We start from the raw sequence: 23,730 nt of genomic DNA on the forward strand, positions 1-23,730 counted from the left end.
ACAAATTCTACCTGATAAGTTTGAGTATTCTCATTTCCTGTTTTCTGGATAATGCCTGGATGTCATAAGGAGAAGTTGTAGGGTTTAAAATTTCTGGGGGGGGAGGGGGGGGAAGGGGTTGATTGGCTGGCCTTATGAAATTAAGTATTACCCATTGCCTTACCAACAAATGCACAATTGTTTGTATGATCATTGCTTCTTTAATTTTACATAAAAACCAATAAAAATATTTCAGAGTAAAATGAAGTACAACAACTGTGAACATAAATCACGACACATATGGCAACTCCCTATAAAAGTGGCCCCACTATTGATTGAAAATTCTACACAGAGTGAAAAAGAGAAGTTTTAGTTGAGGAGTAAACACATAACTCCATAGACAGTTGTTTTACAGTACTTGGTAAGTTAAAATTTCTTCTATAATCCAAGGGGAAAAATAGTCCCAGTTTAAATTGGCACTCCCAGAGAGACAAGTCCCTACAACAGTTCCCATTGATGCTTTAAAACCAAAAGAGTGACCAGCATCTAATTTCTCCTTAGAGTAATACTGGTGAATCATCCATCAAGATCATGAGAATTAAGAAAATGATCACCATCCAAAGAAGCTTCAATTGTTAAACAAATTCTCTATTGTAAGGAGAATTTCTGTCTTGGTCTTTAAAGGTTAAACTGTGAGAGTGACTAGCATCTAATTTCTCCTTACAGTAATACTGCAAAATCATCCATTAAGATGAAGAGAATAAAGAAAATGATCACCAACCAAAGAAGCTTCAATTGTTAAACAAATTCTCCTTGTTAGCACCTTAAGAAATGTATAGAGAACAGTAAGGAGAATATGCATACTGATGTTAGGGTGTAAGGTGTGTTTAATTCTACCCAGAGCAATGTTCCTCCTATTGAACTTGGCGAGTGATTTGGACCTCCGACTTCTCACAAGGATCCAATTTGTTTGAAGACCCAGGAACCTTGTGTTTGTCCTATCATCCGATCAAATCAACTGTTCACCATATCTCTCTGAAGATCTCAATTATCAATTCTCCCTACTATCTGTCCTACATCTGAGCTGATTTTAGCTCTGAGAATTTGGTTTTAAATCAAGCAATACCCCAGAGTTGATATTTGTCTTTCTTCTAGTCCCCTTTCTGCTTAAAAATTAGTCACTTCTAGGTGTGAAAATGTAAACCCATTTACTCGTGAGATCTAACAAGTCATTCTCCTCACTGTCTGTGGTAGAAATCTTATGATGTTAGTTCAGAGAATTTGGAATAGGATCACCTAATAATCCCCTAATTGATATTTTCCTTTATTCTCATCACAAGTCTGCTTGATATTCTATTGATATTGTTAGGAGAAATTCTGTCTTAGTCACTCATGGGAGTTAAGGGTTAAAAAGGAAAATATGCAACAGGGACTTCATTCTCAAATGTGCCACCATTACCACACAAACTCCTCTGACTATACAATAAAATTACTACTAGTAAATTGTTTTAGATGTCTGTGTTAGCATTTGTGACTCAAAGCTACTTTTTCATCCTGGACAGCAGCAAATCTTTTCAGACGCTTGCTAGACTTCTTGGTGCTCAATTTAATTCTTTTCCTTTGAGTAGTTGCAGCATCTGGGGCTACCTTGTGAAGAGAATCTTTCTTCACACATGGTTTGAAAGGCAAGGTATTGGTGCCGACAGAGATAAAACTAGCCCTGTCTTCCTCAACTGCCTCTGTGGTTGTTGTATCAAAGAGTTTGTTTTTATCCACAGGTTTGCCTTTGTTCCTTTTGACATGACTTGTACTACCACAAGTACTGGAACTATCAAATGTCTTACTTTGTAAGTCTTTGTGCACATATGAACCCATTGACATGGCTGATGGTGATGGAGACTGATAAATGTGGTGCACTACAGAATTACAGCAATCAAGGTCACATTTCAGCCCACATTTGTCATTTCCAAAAGGACACAACTTTCTCACTACTTTAGTGATGCAACAGGAATCTTCATCACTATCCTCCTTGTTCTCTGCAACTGAAAAATTCACAACTGATGTGGACTCTCTTCCTTCAGTCCTCACAGAAATGATGCAAGATTCTGATTCCACAAAATCCATAACTGCTTTTGATGTTGTTGAGGACAAATCCTGTTTTACTTCTCGGAAACATGCTCTTCTCGGCACCTTACCACATTGTGCAGATCTTGTGTTAGGGAGAACTGGTGCTGATCTGTCGACATTAGCTTCACTGTCAAAATGTTCCTTATCTGTTTTCACTGCCTTAACAAACTCAACACTTGCATCTGATGAACAATCAGATTCTATAGATTCTTTACCAATTAGTTCAAATTCATTTTGAAGATTTTCCCTCGCTGACCCTGTGATAAGACCAGAGAGAGTAAGAAGAACACTAGATGTCATCGATGATGAACTGTCACCAAGGTGAAGGCCACTAAAGTCAGAAGTTTCTTGAAGTTCTAGTGTACGTTCTCCTTTTTGTTCAATTGTTTCGTCTTCATCATCTGATCTTTGAAGGGAAATTCTGAGACGTTTCCTCATAGGAGATGATCCCATGTTAGGCTTCTTCACAACAGTATCTTCAGGTAAAGGTGTCTCTCTTCTGCAGTTTAACTCATTTCTGATCTCAGCAAGAGGAGGTTCATCATCTGACACTGAACACACATTGACTTCACAGTCTTCTGTTGGTGATTCCCATGCATCATCATCATTGTCATGGCTTAAATAGTTCATGGAATGATCCCCTATTTGTCTTTGCCACGTACTCAATTGATGCTCACTATGTCCACATACATGACAATGCCATTCTCCGGGGGATTTCTTCCAGCGTTGACACTTCAGATGGGTGCCAGTTTGGCCACAGGTGTCACACAAACGCAGGCGCCATTTTCTGAAATTAGAGCAGCAATACTGTAGATGTATTGAGCCCTCCAAGCAAAAAACATTTCCATGGCAACCACAAGTTTAAAACAATTTTGGCAACTAAATTTATAGTGAAAGTTGCCCAATTGGTGACCTGTGTTTTGTGGAAAAGAAGCAGGCTCTAACACTGCATGTTACTGATCTTAAGTTGAAGTAAACTGATGAACCTTTAACATCAAACAACCACATTGCTTACTTCAAAGGTTTGTAGTGTGCTCAGCCATTTTTCAACCATACAATATTACACAAAGTGTTCCCATAGTTCCATCATTTTTTTTTTCCTCTGTTGACTAAATTTCATCTCTGAAGGTTGTTTTCTGTTTTTTTTAGGTGCCAAATGGTACATTTGAAATACCTTGAGCTTGGAATACTGATATAATGTAAAATACAAAAGGTTCCCCAAAAATCCACTGCTTTAGCTTTACATGGATCAATGTTGGTATCTGAGCAACTGGCCACCTACCCCTCCCCTACCCCAATAACAGTCAACTGATAACTATTTAGGGCTATAGATAGGTTATGGGAGGTAAGTGTGCAGTTGCTTAGGTACTGTCATTGATTGCTAATAGACTAATCCAATGGCTCTTGACTGTACTATTTTCAATGAAAGTTTTAAATCAAAGTAGAATTTTCAATGTATAATACACCACTAAAAACAAGAGAATTTTAGTGTTTTATACCCAGATGTTTCCTTATACTCTCTGCCATTGGGACAGACACAGTTCTTTGCATCACAGCGACTGTACTGAAAAAGAAGGTCAACAAAGGCATCTTCTGTTTCCCAACTAGCATCCCTGTAAAGAATTTTACAAAAATATCCTTTGTCAGTTTTCCAACACTAATAGCAGATTTTCAGGGACTAATGCTCACAATAAATGAATTTGGTAGACTATAACCAAAGATCCCTGTAGCACACAATCACCATTTTTTCCCCAACATCATCAAAAAGGAGGAATTACTCGTATTCTATGCATTTGGAATCTTTTACATAAAATAATCCATTCTGTCCTTTAATATATTATGTGAACATTCACTTCTCTGACATGAAATTAATCTGAGATCATTTCAACCCTTCCACTACCAAGATCTCAGTAGTAATTCTCTTTAGTGTATGTCATACAATTCTGTTGTGTTGTCTTGAAGAATTTGGTATTAGATCAACTAAGGATCCTTAAATTAATATTTTTCTTTATTCTCATCTCTTGTCTGCTTGATATTGTATTGATGTTATAAACCAACATTCTGTCTCAGTCACCCATGAGAGATAACCCTTTAACTCCCATGAGTGACCAGGACAGAATTTCTCCTCACACCATCCATACAATATCAAGCAGACAAGTGATGAGAATAAAGAGAAATGTCAATTAGGAGATTATTAGTTGATCCAATCACAAATTCTCAGCACTAAAATCATATGAATTGTTTGACAGTCTTTTTGGAGAATTACTAATGAGATCTTGGGAGTGAAAGGGTTGATAAACAGGTTAACTAAAACTTACTGATCAGGTATGAAAATTCCCATTTGCTTCATTTCTTCTTGAAATTCTTCCAAATTATTGCAAACTGGGCAGCGGAAGTAATACAACCCACTTGACTTTGCATGTTTCTACAGGAAACCTATATAAGTATGATCATAAATTGAACAAAACGTTTCCCAGAAAAGGAGTCTTAGCATATTATTACTCCATTTGAATTTAAAGGTTTTAAGTTGCAGATGTATCCCAGGGTGGTAAAATGGTTAAATACTTATATGATTGTGTTTTTTCCTTGGTGACAATCTGAACTTTCATGGCATCTAGCTTCTGTAGCAAGTTACAGTTATTCATATACAGATAGATTTTTTTTTAATGAGTAATTCTGCCAGGATCATTTGAAAATCAGAGTTATTGTTTGGTGGCCTTGTCAATCAATGATATGCAAAAAAAAAAAACAACAAAAAATTGACAAAAATGTGGAGTTTGGCAATAAGTTGTGAAAATTATAAATTGGAAAAAAAAATTGGAAAAAAATGATTTTTCTGTACCTGAAGACATTTGTTGTGAAACCATGTCCTTCTACAGCAAGGTGTAACAAGGGGAATATCATAAACAGGTGACTTATTCTTCTGTTCTATTTCACACAAACAGATTGGACAGGTTTGGTTTCTTTTTAATGCCACATCCTGGGTTGGGCGATGATGCCGACAAAAAGAACTGTGGTGTAACACAAAGGGACAAAATATGGTAAATATTATTATTGATGCTACATTTAGTAATCAACAATCACAACAATCATCAAAATTATCTTTTCAGTTCTGGCTCCTTAGTCCACTGTTATCAAACAAATCGTGTTAGATCTTGTGGCAGTAAGGGCCAGTCACACTCATTTAATATGTTATTTACTGAATGGAACAAGATTCCATTAATAATCAGGACCGGTGAAACTATTTGCCATCTCAAAAATGCTATCTTAAGAATTCTAGTGTAATTTAAGTCAGGAAACTGAGACTTTGCAGTTTTTTGGTAGCTCTGTTTTATTAACCTTTTAACTCTCAGAAGTGATCAACATGAAACTTCTCCCAATAATATCCTTACATTATCCAGCAAACAGGTAATGAGAATATTCAAACTTATCAGGTAGAAGTTGTCATCTTGATCTAACACCATGTTCTCATTACTAATTTACAAGGAAATGTGTAGCAGCTTGAGGGGAGAATTAATAATTTGATCTTGGGAGTTAAAAGGATTAACCTTGGTGTAGTTATTCTTAAAAGTCTTAAGTTGTTTTTCACTTTTTTTTTTCAAGTCCTAGATTTTTCAGACAGGACTAGCCTCAAAATCTCCTATGGATGAGGCGACCTTTAAAGACAGTCATTATTAATATCATTAACTTATCCATTAAATGCCACTGACAGTGTTCATCGAATTTTGGCCTTTCTGATGCAGAGTTTCTTTCAAAAAGTTAAGCTATTTTACTGAAATCACAAGCAACAATTACATGTTTAACCCTTTAACTCCCAAGATCTGATTGTTAATTCTCTCCACTCTCCTCTATTTCCATGTGAATAAGTTACACGAATTTGGTGTTAGATCAAGAGAACAACTTCAACCTGATACATTTGAGTATTCTCATTACCTGTTTGGTGGATAGTAAAAGGATATTGTAGAGAGAAGTTACTTGTTAATCACTTCTAGGAGTTTAAGGGTTAAAAACCTTTTACTAACCCAATTAAAATTCTGTATTGTAAGTCATGGACCGAGTATTTTCCGCTTGGATTTATGGCCCAAGTGCAAAGCAAGAGAATGTTATTACAACTGAAAATAAACTCACTTGAAGGTATCAAAAAACTGAAACAGAGCTCCGTTCTCTTTTCCACATTTATAGTGGAAAGTTTCACGGCATCCTCCCTCACAACAGCCAATAGAGGCACCCAGCTTCCTGCAGAAACTGCATCTCTGCAAAGAAATGAGCCAAACTAAGCAATACCATAAAGACAATTAATATAGTTCTTGGAAAATATAAGATAATTCATCACAAGCAGCTCAGCAGGCTCTTCTGGTCAGTGGTCAATCTCACAGGTACAGGCTCATATCAAATACTTCAGCTGCACCAGTGACAGACCCCTTTCACTTAAACATTCGAAAATTCATAAATTCACTCCTTACAATTCTTATCATTTGAATTTGAAAAAATTGGTTTTGAATCAACCAATAATCCCCTAATTGATGTTTTTTGTTATTCTCATTACTTCTCTTCTTGATATTTTATTGATATTGTAAGGAGAAATTCTATCTTGATCACTCTTGGGAGTTAAAGGGTCAAACAACTGCATTACGAGAGAAACTAAAAAAATTAATCATTAGATGTGTGTTATTCTGTATCTTCTATTGAACATCAAGGCTATTGACAAGAAAGTTTAGTGGCCTAAGATGGAGACTTGAGTGTCTGTATCTGACAAATAAGTGACCAGGACTGTTTTTAGCATTTTGGATTTTGGAGAACTACTAATTAGATCTTGGGAGTGAAAGGGTTAAGCCAAATCAGAAGAAAATGAAACTGCCCTACCTCTTCTGATTTTAATTCTGTTCAGTTTATAACTCCCCTTACAATTGCGATTTTCAATTTTTACTACATCATATCATTTTCTTCCAATTTCACTTGTCTCTGACTCCTATGATTCAGGGAAAACTACATCATGGGAGTTACAAGCAGAAGTGAAAATGACATTCAATTGAAATTCCAGTTTTCCATCCTGCTGAAAACAGTCTTCTACTCCCCACTCCAACAATCCAGTTTTCACTACATTTTGGGCAACAAAGTTGTACCGTAAGCAACATCTATATTTTTTTCTGATTCTATTGGTTTGATTTTCTCTAGATCGTATGCTTGCGTGGTTCTGATAACCAATCCAACCCCAACTCTGTCATAAGTGAGATCCAGGCTTAAAGGCATATTTAAAATTTCATCTAAGTCACTAACCAGTCTCTTTGCCCTTGATATTTCCTTCTTTATGTCCTTGATTAAAAATCCATCAAATTCTTCATCATCTTTTCCTCTCTGAGTCAGTCCTGAGGAAAGAAACTGCACAGGAAACAATTCACTTTGCAATAGACAGGGCTTTCTATCAGTTTACAAGTGTGATAGCACATGCCTAGAAAAGTTTGTTCAATACTGGCTGGAGGTGAGTGATTTACAAACTATTCTCATGTTCCCAACATCCTAAGTGTTACTGAGGCACAACTGCCTTTTAAACCATTACACACTGACATTAATAAGTATGCATATTCTCCAAACTGTTCTCTATACATTTCCTTAGGTGCTAACAGGGAGATTTTGTTTAATGATCAAGAGCTTCCTTAGTTGGTGATCATTTCTTTTATTCTCATGACCTTGATGAGTGATTCAGGGATGATAATGTAAGGAGAACTTAGATTCTGGTCACTCTTAGGGGTTAAGGAGATTAAAAGGAAAAAAAGGGCTGAACTACATGCAAAAAAATTTTAAATTTGTAAAGGAATCATTCCTTACCATACAATACTGGTGAACTGAAAAACCAGTATTTATATCCTTTAAGAATTTTCCAAAAATTTCTTCATCAGGTCCTTGGAAACACAGCCTACACACGTCACTGTTGACTGGCAATAATAAATAACGTTTAAAAAATGATAAGAATAAAGAAAACCAACTTTCCCTTATCAAGTTAACAATTAAATTTATCATTAGGCCGTAGATGAAAGAAACCCTGCAATTATCAAAAATTATTGCTCGGGAATACTTTAGATGCTCTTGCTCTAAGAAAATCATAGCATCTTAACTGTTGACCACAAAGAGAGATTGTTCACCCTTCACACCATTACATCAGTAAGTATATTCTCCATACAACTCTCTATACATTTCCTAAGGTGTTGACAAGGAGAATTTGTTTAACAATCAAAGCTTCTCAGATTGGTGATCATTTCCTTTATTCTCATGATCTTATTGGATGATTGAGCAGTATTACTGTAAGGAGAAATTAGATGCTGGTCACTCTTACAGTTTAACCTTTAAAGACCAAGAGACTTTCTCCTTACAATATAAAACAGACAAGTGATAAGAATAAAGAAAAATACAAATTAGCAGATTATTAGTTGATGCAAAACCAAATTCTCCAAACTCACATCATAAGAATTGTACTGCAGACAGTAAGGAGAATTATTAATGAGATCTTGAGAGTGGAAAGTTCAAAGGGTTAAGACACTTTTCCTCATGACTTTATAACAATATCAAATGGTCAAGTAATGATAACTGACGACAACAGAAAGATTTCTGTATAGCCCCCTTAACCCTTCAATCAAATTTTGATTGACTTGTGTAATGTTTGTGCATGATATTTGTCCCAACAGAATTAGATAATTTGCAATATGTTGAGCACCTTTGCACTCAAAGTACTATTCCTAGTTTTATTTGAGAGGTTCTGCTTAAGTGATTGTTCAACACATGCAAGTAGAGAACAATAAAAACAGGAAGCTGGGACTCAATCAAGGATGACCATGACCACTTAATAGAGGTGAAAATTACAGTAATAAAGGAGAGAAAAACTAGAGGTGAAAATTACTGTAATAAAGGAGAGAAAAACTGAGAAGTGACTGCTTTATTACAGGGTAACTGTTTAATATGGTGCAGCTTAATACAGGTTCAACTGTATAATGATCAGCCATTTCCTGATGAAATAGACATGTTTAACTATGTTTTCTTTTGTAGCACTAATTGCTCCAATAAAGAGGAACATTTTACAAAACATTAAGGGAAAATGCATATTCTTTAATAACCAGTACTTCTGGATGGCTTTTAAGACTTGAGGTTGTTTTTGCAGGAGTAATGGGCAATTCTGTTGAGCTGTTTTTAAAACAGTGTTATAGCCTCCTCAAGGGGTTTGCCTGATCAAAAAAAAAAAGTTATTGGTGAAGTTTAAACCAACCGCAGTGGAGATAGCATTGATTACAGCATTACAATTGTGTCTTTGTTTTTAAACCCCTTGAAAACACAGTTCATCTATTTTAATTGTATTAGATTTCACTTTTTGATTTTGTTTTCGTGCTTGATACTTGGTTGGTGAACATTATTTGAAAGATAGAACAGACACATTCAAATTTGGAAATTTTTTCTTTTTGGAATATTGAAATGTTATTTTATTCTTCCAGCCCCCATCCTGTCATTTCCTTTTACACTGAACCTCCATAACCCTTTAACTCCCATGAGTGACCAAGACAGAATTTCTCCTTACAATATCAATACAATATCAACCAGATAAGTGATGAGAATTGAGCAAAATATCAATTTGGGGATAATTAGTTGATTCAATACTAAATTCTCTGAATTGACATGATAAGAATTGTATGGTTGACAGTAAGGAGAATAACAAATTTAATCTGAGTTAAAGGGTTACATAACATCTTGTCAAAAAGGAGAACGCCTTATTATCATTCAACAGGAAAAAGACAAACCGCAGTGCAACACAATGCTATCCACAAAATGAATCACTATTTACCTATAAGTGTTGTGATAACATACAACACTATCCACTGGATGGTGATTTTCCAGTGGATAGCGTTATTCATCCTTTAAACTGGGCCCAGGTAATAAAAAGAAATTTTCTTCATGCACAACAGCATCCAATCAAAGGCCACAACATACACAAGCACATTAAATTGAGCTTACCTTGTGAGAAACGCATTTGAAACACTGTAAATGGGATGTTAGGAGATTTGTTACAGAGCATTGCAGGAAATCTATGAGTTACACCTAAAATGGAAATCAAAAGAGAGGATATAAATTTACACATAATCACAGCAACACCGTGTACATTGAGTGCCTGAAAGCATGTTGTGAAAGAACATGTAATGAAGGCTGAAGAGAGGGTGTAACTGGGGTACATCACTAGTCAATAGAAATCAACAACCTTTATTTATACAAGTCATTATGCCATTTAGCCAATAAATTGTGAGAAAAATTTCGATTAAGTCAGTAAACAGCAAACAAAACAAAACAAAACAAAACAGGTAAGTCAGTTAATTTGTGCAATTCTTTGACTTGACAGCTGCAGATGTTATTCGTTTGAAACTAAGCATTACAAACAGTTTTGGTCTTTCAAGAAAATGACACTTGTTGAGAAAAACCTAAACCTGATAACTAAAACCACAGGCAGAGCGTAAACCCAGAGCTTGTCAGGATAATCTGGAATATACAAAGGGTAACAATAGCTAGTTGGGGGTCAGAGTGAACTGAAATTTACATTTTTTATATCAGAAGCAATGTTGTTCGTCATAGAAATTAATACAAATATTAATACAAATTCATGACATTATTGTACCATGTTTACAGTGCACTAAGAAAACTCCAGGAAGTAAGGATGGGTGTCGAGTACTCCCCTTTGTGCAGATGTTTGGAGTTGTGTCATCCAGGCAATAGTCACCATGACTTCTTACCACAGGCAGGCAAGGATAGTATTCTATATCATTTATGCGGTGTACATCCAGTTGCACAGCATCTGATATTGATCCATTTCTGCCAAACAGAGACTTTACTTTTTCCAACAAGTCAATAATTAATGCAGTCAGGGTCTCAGGAAGCTGATCTCCCTCCACAATGCTAACTATGTCAAACAGGAGTGGAAAAGTTTGCTGGAGTAGAAGCATGTGTTCAGGACACTGCTTGACTGGTTCATTGCCAATGAGTCTGTGGTAAAATGCTTCCAAGGAGTCCAATTGGGGGAGAAGTGCACACACCAGGGAAGCTTTTCCTTGTGCATTGAAAAATCCAGCAATAGGTGTTGGAAAAGAGACATCACATCCATAGAATGAAATGCACCAGGAAAAAAAACTACCTGAGACAGGTGCACAACACTGCAACTCCAGGTGTAAAGAGGTCATTACTGTGTCTGTAATGTAACTTTCCTAACATCACGGCCTACTTGATCCACCATCTATCTGACATATTTTGGTAATTGTGAAGAAGAGCTCCCCAAAAAACCTGTCGGCCGACTGTCGGTCAACTGTCGGCCGACAGTCGGCCGACAGTTGGTCGTCTGTCGGCTGACAGTCGGCCGACTGTCGGCCGTTTGTCGGCCGACAGTTGGCCGACAGACGGCCGACAGGTTTTGCCCGAAATATAGGCTACCTGTCGGCCGACAGTGGACCGACAGTCGGCCGACTGTTGGTAACGTGTCGGTAACCTGTCGGTAGCTTGTCGGTAGCTTGTCCGTGAAACGTTAACACAAACCTTAATGTTTTCTCTCGGTTTTCGCTTGATACAACATCCAACATGTGTAATACGTTGACAATTGACTTTCAAGATTTGGTGGCTCCTAAAGGAGCCGTTTTGTGAGTGGTGAAATATACAAGATACTTCACTCGTAGAATCATGATTTTAGCGGTGCGCGCCTAAATCAATTATCGCATCACGCATCCAAGTCTAATTATCGAATTGTTGCGTATAGTAATTTATTACTTAACATAACGAGTAAAAAGATTCACAGTTGTATCATTTATTAAACTTGAAATTGGAAATAGCAATTCATCCCAAACCTGCAAGATAGAGGACGATGCACAAGGTAAACATTATTGATACATACCATAAGAGGCAGCGTTGCATTGTTGGGCGATTTGAACGAAAGTGTTTGTATTGATACGTAGCTTATGGTTTTTTGGCCGAGTTTTTCGATTAAATTTCCAATGCGATTCTTAGATTGTCTGGTGTGTTGTAAATTACGCAAGTGATATATCCTATACGCATCTGATAACAACATTTTGGAAGAAACGTTTCTTTACATACTTTCAACTTTGCCGTCGATCGGTAAGTAGGTGAAGTCTGTCGAGTCATACATCACCATTACGGATTGTTATGTCACGTTAACTGTTCGTTTTTAACACAATTTTTCTTTTTTCCTAACCTGTCGGTAACCTGTTGGTTAGCTGTCGGTAGACTGTCGGTAACCTGTCGGCCGACAGTTGACCGACAGTCGGCCGACAGGTTTTTTGGGGAGCTCTTCTTCACAATTACCCATATTTTTCAGCAAGGTAAACCCTGTCACGATGCCTATTGATGTCATAAACTATTAAATAATTAGCCTAAATGCAGATCTCTTCAAATAAGGCAAATAAAAACAGGTGATATTTAGACACATTAAAAGTCTATCCCAGTGGAATGTAGGAGGAACTGGAGCTGGTCTTAGTCTGGTCTCAACCCCTCAACTGATCCAGAAAAAGAAGACCTTATTACAAGGTCTTTGCAGGGTCAATGAGATACACAAGCTTCACCACCACGACAAGGTGCCAGCCCAAGGTGAAGGATTAAAAATATTTAAAATTATTATATTAATCAGTAATCAAACTGAATCAAGTCATAGTCTCCACATCAACAGCTAGATTAATATATTATATCATGCTCACACTCTAAAATAGAACTCCTTGAATCATACTGGGAACCAAAATAATAGGATAAATGATGCATAAAATATGAAAAAAAATTCAGAAGAATAGAAACTTATCTTTGTGTTTCTCGTGGTTCAGTGGATGGACTCAGTGATGAATAACTAGACTTCAGTGAAGTAGAAGGCTCTTGTCTGAAAGATAGTGCTGTAGTATCACAAATGACAGTGTCCAAACTGTTATCTTTGCCACAGATGGCACAACAAAAACCCTCTTCATAGTTTATGTCAAGAAGGTCCAGGAAACTGTACCAAGCAAAATGCCATTGGTGGTATGGCAGCAATCTCTTGAAGTCCAATACATCTGCATCAGCCATGATCTCTTGCCAGACACTGTAGTATGTAAATAGAATGCACCTAAAAAAAGAGAACATAATTTCAATATTGCTTTTTGAAAGACAATTGGATGACATACATGTACAATTTTACATTGTTCTTGATACAATGATTTTCAGTTAATGTCACAGGAAAAACTTCAGAGATACAACAAATCAGAACCTTCAGCTAATAATTTTTTGATTATTTGTTTTTTTCTGGTACCTGATTTTCATTGTAAACCATCATGTGCAGACAAATGAGTCTTAGATTGTTTAGTATAATTGTTGTAAATAATAATTGTTTTTGTAAGTGCATCTGCCGAGTGTGTTCCAGAAAAATTTAAATTTATTGAACTAAGTACATTACTTGATATTCAGATGTCACAATAATGTCATTTTCAAATTCATTGTAAACTTTTGGGTGGTATGTGATTACTTGAAAAAAATTCAACATAATGTAATTTTCATAATGCCATTCTCAACACAACATCAAAGTAATGTGCAATAAGTGTGAAGGCCTGTAAGACTTCAACTTTTAAACTGCAACAGAGAATTCATTTATGATACAGAATAAGTTACATGTACCTCCCCTTAAGAAAATGAAACATGAAATCCCTCAACACCTCATAAGAAACAATGTAGGAACCCATGTTTAACAAAGTGAGCTCTGAGCCATCAAACTCCACTTTTCCATCACAGATTTCCTCAACACAAGTATAATATAATACTGAAATGAAACATACAGAAATCATTATTTGCTTATTACAAAAATTTTATGATAAGATGACATAAAATTACTCATACATGACATGTTAGTAGCCACAGGCATGAACCTTTTCATTTTGTATTCAGAACATTTATGCTTGGATAATATATAAATGTAAGTTATATTATTATTGTAAATAGGGAGCTTAAGCACAGACAAGTAGTTTGGTCCATGGACAACAACTGGAAGGTGAATGTTGTTATTTTTTGATGCATTGTTAACTTCACCTCCAAATTTAAAAGCTTTTTTTTTAGCATTTAAAACATAGGATTACCAATGAAAAGTTGGTAATAATTATGCAACAAAGAGGAGAAAATGTTTTATTTCTGGCTGCCATCCATGATTGACAAATACCTGTGCTTGAGTTATACAAAAACCTTGTGTTGGTTTTAGCAGTCCACCTGTATTCATTTGGCTTGCTGTCAGCTGAGGGTTTTCATCCTAATGGATCCCTCACACCAGGCTGTTGACAGCTATCATCCAATCAACTGGACAACCTTGCTTGTATGGTTTTCATTTTTCAGCCATTTCTATCCCATTCATGACAGTGAACACTACTTGAACACTTCAAGAGATAAGGAATTAATGCAAGGAGTTTCTTACCTTCACATTACCATGTCTGCTTTTTCAAAAAGCACAAAGCTTGTGTAGTCTAACTAATGCACTGTGATGAACACTTTGGGCAGGAGGGAGATAAGTTGGGAGTAAGCAGCACCAAATCAGTAGTTGACATTTTGCCACAAAGAACATCTTCCAGAGAGGAGAATTAGTAAGTAAGTAAGTAAAGCCTTTATTTAAAGAGGGTGGCACTTAATAGCCAAAGGCTAATAAACTTGTGGTCCTCACAACTATTTACAATCTAAAATACTGTAAGCTAAAATATATTATAGAATACGTTTTTCTGTGTTGTTGATAGATGGAATGGTATTTTTTTTACAAGATACTGATCTTATTTTCCCCTCTTTACAAATGGTGGCTGCTGCAACTGATTCAGTAGACTCTTGAAAATTTCTCTCTGCAAAAAAATCGCCCAGAAAATCAGGCATTTTGTGTTCCATTGTTTCCTCAGATTCTGCTACTTCTGTTACATCCTCACAGTTGTGACACTGGTGATCACAGATAAAGCAAGTGATAAGTGCATCCTGGAGGCCAACTACTCCATGCTGTTTATTATTTCCACGGATAAAAATGGTAAAATTATTCACAGGCAATAAGTCATGATGTTCCTCCTGAGACAGAAAAACAGCAAGAACAAAAAGTAAGTAGATTGTGGAAATGCTTCAATCATTTCAGATAGTCTTTACTTAAATAACAGATACAAATGGAAAAATATGATGTTTACAGCTACTTACAGCAAACAATGCACTTGTCATTTCTCCAAGAATATACTAAACTAAGATTCATAAATAGCTGTACTCTGAAGGGGGCCTAGCTGTTTAAATACACAAATTATGCTCTAACATTATTTAACTTATACCAAAATCATTAGGATGAGTAAAAAATAACCAGAAAAATGTTGAAGATAGCAAGATTAATGTTAGTAATAATTCCAAAATTTTAACCTTCTAAAGCAAAAAATTCATCATCTTACTTGGTAAGTGTGATCATGAGAATATGTGTCTCTGGCAAGTGAAGGGTGATGTTGTTTTCCCTGTCAAAGCTTTCTATCAACTATTCAGTGGCTTCAATATGGATGCAATTCCCATAAACAGAACTAGCTGCAGTTAAACCTGTGAGAAACATTTAATAAACAATACTTATTATTAGATATAATTTATTACTCAATTTAATACTGAAATGCAAAGAAGAAAATTATGGCACAGGGGCCTGGGACACAGTCAAAGACACAGGGGTCAGATTCAAAACAAAATAGCTAAATGAAGACAGCATATAATCCTGTTAGTAGTAGTTGGAGCCTTTCATTTCACAACTCAGGTTGTTAGAATTCAATAGAAAAAATATTTGACTAGTACACGAGGGTGCTTAAAGGAGGCTGGAGAAATAATTGGCAACAATAAAAAAGAGAAGCTGTAAGAAAGAGGATGGGAACTGCAGTTGCCTCCTAATGTATAAACAGAAATGAATGGCACTTAATGAATGTGCACATGAGATACAGTTGTTGTCTACATTTAAACTGTGACTTGGATGAACAATTTTATTGGAGCATTTTTATAAATTATTTATATCAGTTTATATGCTTGTACTTACTATCTCCTGTGACTGTTGATGACAGTGACTGCAAATAATCTGTTTGCCTTGTGCCTTCAACACATTTGCAATGATAGATCCAAATGTTATTCTTGGGTTCTCTTTCAACAATCACATATTCGGCTTCCTGATGGTAGAGGATAAAAAATATGTAAGGTAAATGATTGATTTTGTTTGGCATAACCATAAGTACCACATTATATCTAGTTATGAGTTATCTACATAGCTACTGTGCTAAACAATAAAAAAACAGACATTTTTGATGCGCCCCAAGGGTACAAACCACAAACAATTTGTGCCAAGTCGTAGAATGTCTAACCTCCTTGTTCATGTACAAGATGCACTAGAAACTACAGTATAGAGAACCCAAAATATAAATAAACATTAAACATTCTATATAAAATATTAAACAAAATCAAAAATAATTATGAAAACCACAGGTGTGTAATTAGGATATTTTATATTACATGTATACAGTGATGTATTAATATTACCCAGGTTTGAGTCTTACTCAGGTTGAAAGGTCTACTTACTAGTAGTACATAAATTGTGGTCATTTCTTTTTGTACTACAGTACTAGCAGTACAAAAAAAGATCAACACCAGTGTTACAAAAATAACTTATAAACAATGATCAGCTTGCTGGCCAAGATTTGGGAATATTAATAATAAGTGCCTCTACCTAGGTGTTATCCTTAATATTTATGAGAAATATCCCAGGCACTTACAAGCAATTTCTCTGTAACTGTATTGAAATCCGGAAAAGTGAACAAAGAAATCTTGCTGCCAATGATGGGAAAAGCATTGCTGTTCAACAGCTCTCACATGTATGCAAACTGTGAGGTAACAGGCACAAGGTCTGTGAGGTAACAGGCACAAGGTCTGTCTGAGAGCATGGGTCAGTGGATAAAGCAGAACTTAATTCACCATCTGCTATGATTTCATCATCAGAAACATCCTAAAAATAAATAACAACACCGTAAATATTTAAACTGCTGTGAAATTTACGCTCCCTATCTATGATAGGAAATCTGTTTTTAATTACAAAATGCACGTAAAATCCTCGTTGGAAAACAGCAGGTATTAATTATATAAGATTCAGCCCAATATAAAAGAAACTAATGAGGAATAAAAAAAATAACACAGTCATTGTGTGTGATTCATCACAACTTATGAACGAAACAGTTTCCTATATATAGCTGAAAAAAAAGTCTGTCAAATGAGAAATATCTTGGTTGCTACAGATATCAGTTTTCCTCGACTTTTTTCAAACATGCCAACTTCCCATGACTCAAAATAAAATTCCATGACTTTTTTCCTGATCTTTTCCTGACATGTGAAACACTCGAATATAATTTATAGAGTACATGCTGTAAGAACTTAAGCTTTAAATGACTGTAAAAAAACAGAATCGAAAATATTTTTAATAGATGCAAAATTATGACTTACCAGCAAAGCATCTAAAATTGGTCTAGGTTGCAACGCCTTATAAGAAGGATTTTCGAAATCATCTTGACCAGTCGAGGTGGTGACCGTAGTACTCAAATCAGATGTCTTCTTTGATCCCCTACGTCTTATCTTCTTTGGCAGAAACTAGGAAAATTGCACCAGCCTCTTCTTTTATTCCTCTCGCTTAATTCATTTCATGAACGACGGGAAATATTCGAAAAGGTGGTGCACTGCTCGCCATTTTGTGGAATGCGGCTATAGTGGCGTGTATGTGTCATAAAGTGTACCAGCAGCTGCTTGGTTATTCTTTGTTACAGAATACCTTTCTCCAGGCTGACCTTTCTCACAACTTGCAGTTTTTGCCCCGTGGGGATCCCACGAATCTTTGCGCAATCACAAGGCTCTGATTACTGCATGGAGGCTCGTTCTCGATTTACCGTAATGATCCGTGATGATCCTATTTAGCGCACGAGGTGCTTGTTTACTTTTGTTGCTGCTTCTTCGAAACAGGACGCTTTTTCTTTTTTTGAAAAGCTTTGAAAGCTTTGATTTTTATTTGACTGAGGATCTAAGAGACTGGTCAAAAGACTTGTTGTACCTGGATCCTTCTGTTAGGAAGTATTTAGTTAGTTTATGATTAGTTAGTCATTTAGTTAGTCAATTCAGGATGAGTTAATCTTTCGTTTATAGTATGATTGTACCCAGAGGCCTATGCAACGCAGCCGTTTGTTTTTATTTTGTATGAATTCAAATTCCGAAGTTATTTAGGTTTGAGCTGCTGTGATAAGTTCCCGAATTGTGACAGCCTTGTCTAACTTCCATAGGTGGACGTGTTTAATTTGTTTACTGACCTTGCTTTGGACCCACATGAAAGTTTTTGTTTTGGCTAACGCAGTGAGAGGTTGATTCAGTTGATTGGAAGCATTATGATGAAGTGCTTTGTTGTTCATTTCGAAAGTCTCATGAAATTGTTTGGTTTGGTTTTTTAACAACATTGTTTAGCCTTCTAAACCGCAAAAGATTGAAGCGAACTACCTTCCATTCGTTTAATTATTATTTGTCACATTTAATAAGGATCGAACGTTGTTTGTCTGAGTCACGAGGGGAACTGAAATTTCATGACGTCATTAGCACTCTTGGCTATTGTCACGATATCTGTGCTGAAGCTCTTTAATCCTCCTTTAAGCATCAATCTGGCGCCAAATCTATCAGTCAATCATGCCCTCCTAACCCCTTGAACAACAGAAGACGTCCAGCCAAAGGGACTTGACGCCGCATGCTCTTCACATGCTACGGAATTTTTTGGAGGAGCTACAACTAAATAAGACAGCAAAAATAATTTAATACAGTTTGAGTTCCTATTGTTACTAATCTAAGCAAGTGTGAACCAGTTCTGTAGACTCGTTTCAAAGCGGGAATTTGACGATTCAAAGTTTTAGCTTAGTGCGGAAATTCTTGCTTCACATTACGTTATCCAACCTTACAGAGTCTACAGACTATGTGTTTCTTTCATCACGTCTCCCACTGGCGTTAAAGAAAGAAGTCTTTGACCTGCATCACACCCAGGTGTTTTAGCTTCTAAGTAAAAAATTCAAATCTCTTTTGAAATGCCACAGAAAAATAGCGATACTTGGTAGCTTAGAATTTACCAGGCTTCAAGCTGGTTAAAAAACAAACATTAACACTCCAGGTTTGAGAGCTGAAAATTAAGTGAAGTGCAGTGTGAAAATGAGCAAATGGGGGCGAATGGAGGTCAAGCGCATCTTCCAGCAATAGAATGCATCTGTATCCGTCTTAATTTAGTGGTCTGATATCTGTTTCTTATGAAAACAAGTAAATGTTGCATGAGCCATTGCCTTTTTGACAATTGAAGGTTTTCAAAGAGCCAATCAAAAGAAAGTTCTGTATCTTTTAAAATATTCATTTAAATTGGGGAAAATTAGTATTCAAACGAAACTACAGAATCACTCAAGATGTCAGTGGAAAAACTGTTAGATTATTTGGAACCAAAAACTTTCGGCAAAGTTCACTATGTTGTAGTGGTTTTTTGGATCGTAATTGGTGTCATCTTCCTTGTTATATTCGCCGACATGGAAAACAGCGAACCCAGGCTTGATTTCCACTGTGGTGGAGCGAAAAGTGAACACATCAACCTCGTCCGGGGAAAATGTTACGATAAATACCAGGAGCAGTACAACAAATTCGCTTTGCCTGTCTATGGCTTCGTAATCATGAATTTCGCCCTTATTATATTTGTATGTGTTATCTACTCCCAAATAGTAAAACCAACAGTCAATCGACTATCGCAAAGCATTCGTAACCATCCAGAGAGACAGTCGCGCAACCAAGAGAACGCATTATCAACGGGATACAAGCTTTTTATTGCTTATTGCTGTCAACTATCCACAAGACTTGTTTTAGGAGTTGTTTTCATCATCCTACAAACTCAGTTGCTTTATCCTTTAAAGTTTTCCTCTAAGTTTCACTGTTATTTAACCGATGGAACCACTCAGCCGAGGAATTCATCTGACAACGCCCAACACTCTACTTTACACGACTGTCACAATCAACGAGCGGTAAAGAAAACCTCCTGGATGGATGCTGTCCTTGTAGTGAATGGAATTTTTGTCGTTGCCATTCTGATTGAAATCGTCTACATTTTTTTAAGGGCATGCAAAGAAAGGGATTTCATGCAAAACTCAAAGTTCCAAGCATCTCATCTAAATCCTCCGGAAGAATCTCAGCAGCAAGAAGAAAGAATACAACTTGTAATAAACATCACACATGAACCTGTGCAGCAAGAAGAAAGAACACAACTTGTAACAACCATCGCACATGAGCCTCAGCAGCAAGAAGAAATAACACAACTTGTAACAACCATCGCACATGAGCCTCAGCAGCAAGAAGAAATAACACAACTTGTAACAAACATCGCACATGAACCTCAGCAGCAAGAAGAAATAACACAACTTGTAACAAACATCGCACATGAACCTCAGCAGCTAGAAGAAAGAAGAGAACATGGAACAAACATCCCACAAGAAGTTCACCAGGTAGAAGAAAGTAAAGACGATGATACGAACATCCCACATCTGCCAAGCGGGCCTGAACAAATCGTAAAATCACCGCTTCAGGAATTCATCCGCAATACAAAGAAAATGATTATAGACGACACTTATCAACCTCCACAACTCCGGTCGCTTTTTCCAAGTCCTCCTGGCAAAGGACACCCACCTAAACACTTGACTCTGGATCAAATTTACACAAACCTTGTTGTTGTACCTGACATGGCTGAATATGACTTTACTGAAGACAGACGGAATAACTTGCAAATCTACGCCAGGTCGGGTGAGAAAAACGAAACACCGAGAGGGCCAGAGGACATTCTTAATCACGAAAACAAAAACATTTTGATCGTCGGTCGTCCCGGAATCGGAAAGACTCTTAGTTGTACAAAAATTCTCAGAGACTGGGCGTCTAACAAAGTATTCCATAAAACACCCGATGACAAAATCCACTGTGATGTTGCTTTTTTCGTCAAATTCAGATTATTCAACGCTGCAACCGACCTTAGTCTTAGGGAGCTAATGACCCGCTCCACATACTCACCCAGGGATGAGCTAGATGAGCAAGTCTGGAATTACATCCTAGAAAACCCGCAGAAAGTTCTCCTTATTTTCGATGGACTTGACGAATTTAAATTTAACTCAGAAATCAGCAAGAAAGATAATGAACCTCAATTCAGAAACAAAGTAGACGAGAAGATGCCCCTCTCCGCGCTTTATGCCAAACTTACGACTGGAAAACTTCTTAATGGAGCAGCCGTTATAACTACTACAAGACCTACAGCTCTTTCATGCATCGAAAGTATTCCTTTTCACAAAATCTTCGAGATCCTTGGCTTCTCATCCGAACAAGTCGAAGAATACGTAACCAAATTTGCAGAAGAAGACAAGGAAGCAGGCGACACAGTAAAGCGTCACATCACCAGCAACATCAATATCTTATCTCTATGTTACATTCCTGCGAGTTGCTTCATCATTTGCTCAAGTCTTTTTAAGATGGTAAAGTTCCATGCTTCTAAAGGTCTCAACCTACCAACAAGTTTAACAGACATATACGAGAAAGCTGTAAAAATTTTCTACTTGAGACACACCGAAGAATTTCGCGATAAACATTTCACTCGCAAAGACTTTGAATCAAATGATTTGCCCCGCGAAGAAGAAAAGAAATTGGAGAAACTAGAAAAATTGGCATTTGAAGGAATTAAAGAAGGAAGGCTGATCTTTGGAGCAAACGAAGTACGCGGAATGGAAGACAGCGCTCTATTTCACCGCTTACCCGACCGTGAAGTTGACTCGTTTAGTAGCGAAGGACAGTTCTGTTTTATTCATCTTACAATGCAGGAGTTTTTCGCTGCAAAGCACCTGACAAACAACATGAGTGAAACAGAATTAAGAAACTTTGTTCAGATGAACATCAAAGAAGGCAAATGGCAGCTGGTTTTTCAGTTTGTAGCAGGATTAATGAAGAATAAAAAAAACCTACCACGCGAAATTATCACAGACCTTCTTCCTGTGAAAACTGAAGAAAAAGAAGACGCATACCATAACGTACAGTGCACAGAGAATAAAAAGGAAACGAAAGTGACCTGCTGGCCGACTAGAGACAAACGAGATTTAGCAGTGACATTGATTAAATGTTTCAACGAAAACAGTAGAATGAAGTCAGAAGCACAGAGAAAACTTCAACAAATTAACTTTAATTATGTAAATATTACTCGTTGTCACCTCACAGCTGTTGATTGCTCTTCGCTAGTAAATGTAATTAATCTTCAACAAATTTCACATTTAGATTTGACTAGCGATAACATTGGTCCATTAGGTTGTTTGGAGATTTGTAAATTGTTAAAATGTAGGGAATCTCAACTGAGCTGGTTAAACCTCACATGGAATCAACTGACAGATGAAGCAGCAAAGTACTTAGCTGAAGCCATCAACAACAACAACTGTCAGCTACGCACGTTAGACCTCACATCAAATAACATCTCAGACATTGGAGCACAGCACTTGGCTGAAGCCATCAACAACAACAACTGTCAGCTACGCACGTTATACCTCACATTAAATAAAATCTCAGACACTGGAGCACAGCACTTGGCTGAAGCCATCAACAACAACAACAACTGTCAGCTACGCACGTTATACCTCTCATACAATAACATCACAGAAGCAGGTGAGCAAAAGGCACATAATTTACTAAGCAATATTCAGTCTAAGTGTAAGCTATATCTTTAGGCCTCAGCAATTCCAATTAAAAACTAAAAAGAAATTATTAGAACCACTTACTATTCAAAATAACTGTGAGGTAACCAGCTCAGTGATAATTACAGCCCAACAACTCAAATCGTGAATGAAAGCAAACTTACTCTGTGAAGCGCTCAGAGCAGCGAGATTATTTGAACCGGATCGAAATGAAGGAAAATGAACCAATGAACATGTTTATTGAGAACAAACGATGTCAATCTTTTTTTTTTTTATACACGAACCAATAACATTGAAGTAAAAAACACAAAGCTTCCCGCAGAGAAAACAATCAAACCTCGGACCTCTGAGGAAGCTTTTTCATTTCATGATTGGTTAGTTTCGATCCTAAATTCTCTTCATGCTTCTGTATGTTTTGATCGCTTGAGAGTTTTGTGTGAGATTTTAAGCGGATTAGATTAGTGAATACACCACAGTTTACCTGGTAGTATACCAGGTTTTCTTTTTTTCATTTCTCGTGTTTTCAACAATTTTTTTTTTGATTAAAGCGAACCGGTTCAAGTAGTTTCGCTTTTCTGGCAAAATATCAAAAAAAGATATGAAACCACATTATAAATCAGATCACATTGCTTTCAGACAGACCCTAAGCAAGGCCTTTTAGTAGATTTTTGGTGTGAGATTTACATAACATTTAAACAATTTGACTCAGGGAGGTTTCTGCATTTGTTGTAAATATTAATGTAATTTATGTACATATTTATTTTTTTCATAATAAATTTTGTAAACCAAATTGAACTTTGTGTTGAGATACATTTGGCCTCAATTGTTAGACACATATCCTTGTAAAGAAGTTATGAGA

General features: G+C 36.5%; 2 protein-coding genes across 4 annotated transcripts; one reads left to right on the top strand and one right to left on the bottom strand.

Annotated features, from left to right (window-relative positions):
* Window positions 1-167: 167 nt before the first annotated feature.
* On the bottom strand, window positions 168-17,873 carry LOC131776850 (uncharacterized). 3 transcript variants are annotated; one of them, XM_066167089.1, is made up of 15 exons: window positions 17,608-17,873; window positions 16,887-17,116; window positions 16,160-16,286; window positions 15,543-15,681; window positions 14,329-15,180; window positions 13,771-13,912; window positions 10,754-13,225; window positions 10,102-10,185; window positions 7,933-8,039; window positions 7,384-7,485; window positions 6,235-6,359; window positions 4,949-5,117; window positions 4,425-4,531; window positions 3,606-3,719; window positions 168-2,893 (listed from the first exon to the last, which is right to left on the bottom strand). In XM_066167089.1, the coding sequence occupies exons 7-15, from the start codon at window positions 11,310-11,312 to the stop codon at window positions 1,501-1,503; spliced, it is 2,760 nt and encodes a 919-aa protein (XP_066023186.1). In that variant the 5' UTR covers window positions 11,313-13,225; window positions 13,771-13,912; window positions 14,329-15,180; window positions 15,543-15,681; window positions 16,160-16,286; window positions 16,887-17,116; window positions 17,608-17,873; the 3' UTR covers window positions 168-1,500. The 3 variants fall into 3 exon arrangements, with proteins under 3 accessions (XP_066023186.1, XP_066023185.1, XP_066023184.1); XM_066167088.1 differs by having other exon boundaries at window positions 14,306-15,180; XM_066167087.1 differs by having other exon boundaries at window positions 13,771-15,180.
* Window positions 17,874-19,583: 1,710 nt separating this feature from the next.
* Window positions 19,584-23,650, top strand: LOC131793044 (nucleotide-binding oligomerization domain-containing protein 1-like). The gene has a single exon (XM_066167767.1). The coding sequence runs from the start codon at window positions 19,698-19,700 to the stop codon at window positions 22,902-22,904; it is 3,207 nt and encodes a 1,068-aa protein (XP_066023864.1). The 5' UTR covers window positions 19,584-19,697; the 3' UTR covers window positions 22,905-23,650.
* Window positions 23,651-23,730: the final 80 nt, after the last annotated feature.

Source organism: Pocillopora verrucosa, chromosome 5 (genome assembly GCF_036669915.1).
Source record: "Pocillopora verrucosa isolate sample1 chromosome 5, ASM3666991v2, whole genome shotgun sequence".
In the NCBI taxonomy this organism is placed as follows: domain Eukaryota; kingdom Metazoa; phylum Cnidaria; class Anthozoa; order Scleractinia; family Pocilloporidae; genus Pocillopora; species Pocillopora verrucosa.